The sequence below is a fragment of the Medicago sativa genome, chromosome 4 (genome assembly GCF_051527215.1).
Source record: "Medicago sativa cultivar Bolivia chromosome 4, Bolivia_mono, whole genome shotgun sequence".
NCBI classification, from domain to species: Eukaryota; Viridiplantae; Streptophyta; class Magnoliopsida; order Fabales; family Fabaceae; genus Medicago; species Medicago sativa.
This window is the reverse complement of record NC_140752.1, coordinates 12553729-12558826: the sequence shown is the minus strand read 5'-3', so window position 1 is coordinate 12558826 and position 5098 is coordinate 12553729. Positions and strand designations below refer to the sequence as shown.

The 5098-nt window shown below is 36.7% G+C and overlaps 1 protein-coding gene across 1 annotated transcript; it reads left to right on the top strand.

Annotated features, from left to right (window-relative positions):
* The first annotated feature begins 250 nt into the window (after positions 1 to 250).
* Positions 251 to 3978, top strand: LOC146926406 (uncharacterized). The gene is made up of 2 exons (XM_085706902.1): positions 251 to 322; positions 2614 to 3978. Exons 1-2 carry the CDS (start codon positions 251 to 253, stop codon positions 3976 to 3978), a joined length of 1437 nt encoding a protein of 478 aa, XP_085563028.1.
* Positions 3979 to 5098: the final 1120 nt, after the last annotated feature.

Here is a 5098-nt window from a genome sequence, read left to right as displayed (position 1 = left end):
TTTTGCTGTGGTAACAACATATGGACTTTGTATTCTATGTATGTATATATTCAATCAGTCATAAGTTATATAATTAATTGACTTTTTCTGATAAATTAGGCAAAAGAGCTTGGAAGAGATCCAATGCATAGATGAGCTTCATAGAGAAAACCATATGATACATGGTACAGATGTCTATGTGTCTTCTTCTGAAGAAGAGTTCTCAGTGAAGCTGTGTTGCCTCCATTATGTGGCTTCCCTGACATAACAAATGTCACAGGAATTGCATTCTCGTAAGCAAGTGGAGCAGGAGTTGAGGAATGTGTTAGAACGGGATGTTGAGGTGCTAAGAGCATTTGAAGAAAGTATTAATCAAGAATTTGTTGCCATGAACACAACCACACCATTGCAACCATCACAATCGATTGTTTTGTTTTTTTAATGGCAATAGTTATTATGTAATTTATCTTTTGAATACAATCTTTTATATTTTTCAAGTTCCAAATTTAGATACTGATTAGTAATCAAGAAACTCATGTATACTCTATCCGCTCATTTTTATAGGATCTTTTAATAAAAATCACAAATTTTTAATTTTTTTGTTGAAGTAATAAATTTATCTTAAATATGTGTGACTATTACCAAAGTACCATTTGTGTACTATAGATATATTCAATGTTAACTTTTGATATTCATAGATATATTCAATGTTTTGTTAACTTTTGATATTCAATGTTAACTTATGATATACTCCCCCCGGTCCTATTTATAAGAGAAATTTGGGTCAACAAAAGTTAATGTATTTGGTTGATAAATTGGACTAGATATGTTAACTTTTGTTGACCTAAATTTCTCTTATAAATAGGACCGGAGGTAGTATTATTATTAATCTTAGTATTTTTCTGACAAAATTATTAATTTTAGTTGTTTGAGTCTTGAGACAATTTATTTCAATGCCATCTTTCACATACAAATTGAAATTTTGAAGTTATTGGCAATCATTGAATTTATTATTTAAACTTATGATTATGTTATTCGAACAACCTTTTTAGGACAATTTGGATATGATCATGTGAATTGAAAACAATATATTGAAAAGAGTGTACACCCAAACTACTTTGTATTTCTTGGTTGTAAATTTTGGCAAAAGGGTCATTCAAATAACATACCTCTAAATTTGTTATTATTATTTTGAATGACAAAATATATTATATATAAATAGGGGATTAGATCCCAAGTATTACACCAAAAAGAAAATAAAAATACACCAAAACACCCAGCGAAAAATCAACAACAATCAATTTTCCATCACCACCAACAAAGATCAAGAAAGCAGCCAACGATGATTTGTTGCATCAAACGATCAGGTTCGCTCACCACTCAACTTCCGATAACTCGGAGGAGCCACCAAAAAAGCCCAAAAGAATCTGCGTCAAAAAACTAGCTCCCGACCTCGAATCAAAAGTGATCGGCCCACCAGACTCCCGACACAAATCAAAAAGACACCTCTCAACTCATGATCCACCAGAGCAGACACCTAAACCTGTCCAAACTCGGCCCACCATTATCCCGATGCCAAATTCGAAGACGGAGAAAAAGTGAAACAACAACGCAAATCAAACTAGCTCGAACAGAAACAAACCAAAACAAGCCACAAAATTAACCACCACAAGCACCAGAGGAGACAAATCAAACTAAATTGTACCGTCTTTCTATGCGAAGGAGAAAAATCTCAAATCATCAAGAGTGTGTCATTATATCTATCATTATGATCAAAACAAAGTAAAAAAATGACAAAACTTATCAAATAAAATAAAAAATATTATTAAAAAATTTAAAAAATCAAATAAACGTAGTACAATTTTATTTTTTTGATTTTGATGGCAATATAAATTTAAAATAAAAATAAAAAATGAGTTTAAACCAAGAAATTTTGAATTTTGATGGGCGGAGGAGTAATGTAAAAAGTGTAGTAATTTTTTTTTACAGAAGTTTTGTTTCTGGATTTTTTTTTATTTTATGGCCATTTTCGTGAAAGTGATTTTTTTTTAATTAGAAATGTGCATTTCCAATACCTGAAACACAATAAACGCACTGAATGATTGGGTTAGATCGATCAATATGGTTTTTAAACAGGCTATGTATGTCACAGAACATATTCTGTCTTTGTGTTGATCCAGTTCAGATGATTGAATCTGAACTTGTTTTTCCCATGATTTTTTTGGCACGGGAAAGGTGTATATAGGTGGTCAGATTTTATAATATGAAAAAACAAGAATTTTGAATTTTATAATCTGAACGTGTCCTATATCATGATTCAAAGTATCATTTATAGACGAAAATCTAATTTAGGATTATAAAATCCAAAAATCAAAAGATAATTTTGAATTTTTAGAAAGCGTAAGAAGTGAGTTGGATAAGAAAATAACGTCTCAAAAAAGTATAAGGTGTTGTTTCTTTTGATAGATAATAAGTATAAGGAGTTTTGTCTTGTGAGAAGCATATTAATATTAATTAAAATAAGCATAAAGTTACTAGCATTTTTATCTTATTTTTGTGAAAAAGTTATAACATTTATCTCTGAAACAAAACTCATTCATTTGGTTTTTTTGTTAGCATTTATTTTTTCCCCAGAAACAAACTCATGTCTCGATATGGATTCGGTTAGTGGAGCTACCTCAGGAGTATTGGAGGGAGAGAACTCTGAAGGAAATTGCCAGTGCAGTTGGGACACCAATTGACATAGATGGTCCCACTAGAAACCGTACTTTTGGGCACTATGCTCGTATACTCGTTGACATCGATTTATCGAAGAAGGCTTATGATGAGGTCCTTGTGGAAAGAGAGGGTTATGAATTTAAGGTAGAGATACAATACGAAAGGCGGCCTTTATTTTGTCACCACTGTTATTCTATTGGACATAACATCACTACCTGCCGTTGGTTGCACCCACAAGCTGCCAAGGAAAAGGTCGACCGAGGGAAACAACCAGCCAAGGAAGCACCCACTTCCAAAGCCGGAGGTGCTTCAACTTCGGCCACTGGAGGGAATGTTTCTTGGGTTCCCACTTCTGTTTACTCTACAGTTACAACCATTGCCAGGACTTCTGTCCCAGTTCAGCAGACGACACAGGCTGTCCCTGTCAACACTCATACTCAATCGATTCCGGTTTCTTTACCAGCAGTGCCGGTTTCGGATCTCACATCAAACTCGTTCAGTATCCCGTTGCATAATGTTTTTGATCGTATTGAGCGAACTGATGAGTTGAACACTGCTGCACCTGTGTTGGAGGTTGTTTCCACTGATGCGCACGATGCCGTGCAACTTGTAGAAGAGAGGAGGTCACCTCAGATATCACGGGAGGAGTTGGAGAACCCTGTGGTGGATGTTGTTTCCAAGTCTCGTCTGGATAGTGTGGGTCATAATCACGTAAGCCAAAGGGAGCTGGAGGAGAGTCCCACTGGTTTTCATGAGAGTAACTCACATTCATCCCCTCTTGGGCGTGAGGACATACTGCCTAGGGAAGAGGTTCCGACAATTCAGGCCTCGACGGAGGAGGTGGAGGTTCCCGCGGTGAATGAAGGTTCTGAATCTCTTCAGGATGGAGTGGAACATGATCATGTGAACCCATGGGAGCTGCAGGAGAGTCCCACGGGTGCTCGTGAGATTGTTGCACGTCCATTCACTGATGCACATGTTGATGTGACGGTTGCAGAGAATTTGATGAGGCCACCTAATTTTTTTGTTCCGCATAATGGAGGTACTATGCCGCAACATGATGAGGTGAACCTGCAACAACAACATGTTCACCCTAGTAAGAATATTCAGCATGGCTTGGATTTGTGGGAAAGAGTTCGTGAATATGATGCTAGAGCGGCAGCGGAAGGTTTTATGCCGGTGCTTAAAAAGAGTCAGAAACAGAAAGTCAAAGTTCAGCAGATAATGCCAAAGCCGCCAAAAACCCGTGCTAGGGGTGAAAATTCCAAGAATGATCAATGAATGTTCTTTATTGGAATGTTAGAGGTATTGGTAATCCGAACACTCGTCTTGCTTTAAATTTTTTTTATTTCTCTCACAAACCAAGTCTGATATTTATTGCTGAGCCTATGATTAATTTTCATCAAGTTCCTGCTTGGTATTGGCCATCTATAGGTGTTTCTAAATATTGTATTAATAATAGAGGTTCCTTCCTGCCTAATCTTTGGGCTCTCTGGGGGAATGACTTACTTGCTACTGTTATTTTCGTTTCGGATCAATGTATAGCTTTGGAAATTTCTTGTTTTCAGTCTACTGTATATATTGCCGGGATTTATGCTAGTAATTATTATTTGAAGCGTCGACAACTTTGGGCTGATCTAACTCATCTTCAAGGTTGTTTTCAAGGGCCAATGGTTGTTTATTGGTGATTTTAATGCTATTTTGGGTGCACATGAGAAAAGGGGTAAGAGGCCGCCACCAAATTTGTCTTGTGAGGATTTTTTAAATTGGTCCAATGCTAATATTTTACATCATTTACCTACTGGGGGTTCTTTCTTCACGTGGACTAATGGTCGTTTTGGTAATGAAAATGTGGCTCTAAGGCTTGATAGGGCAGTGTGTAATGAGGATTGGATTAATTTTTGGCGCAATTCATCTTGTTCAGCCTTGGTGCGCCATCAGTCGGATCATAATCCACTTTTGCTTTCATTGGTGTACTCTACAGTTAAACACACCACACCTTTTAAGTTCTTTAAGGTGTGGACGTCTCATGAGGATTGCCGTCCATTGGTGATTGAGAATTGGGCAAAGAGTGTCAGAGGGCAGGGTATGTCTCGATTCCAAGCTAAGCTTCGTAACTTGAAAAATGCTTTTAAGCTTTGGAATCGTAATGTATTTGGAGATGTGGACAATCAAGTTAAACTTGCTATGGATGAAGTGCAACGCATACAATTGTTAATTGATTCTGAGGGATTCTCTGATCAGCTCTATGTTCAGGAACTTGAGGCTCAATTGTTACTAACCAAAGCTTTAAATTTTCAGGAACAGTTGTGGAAAGAAAAGGCCAGAGATCAGAATTTTATTAACGGGGACCGAAACACGACATACTTTCACAGGGTCTCTAATATACGGGCAGCGACTA

Excerpts from the sequence above, each read along its gene's own strand:
- LOC146926406 (XM_085706902.1), top strand. The coding sequence starts at position 251 with ATGTCACAGGAATTGCATTCTCGTAAGCAAGTGGAGCAGGAGTTGAGG. Across the intron at positions 323-2,613 it reads TGTTAGAACGGGATGTTGAG|AAACAAACTCATGTCTCGAT; the intron begins GTGCTAAGAGCA and ends TTTTTTCCCCAG.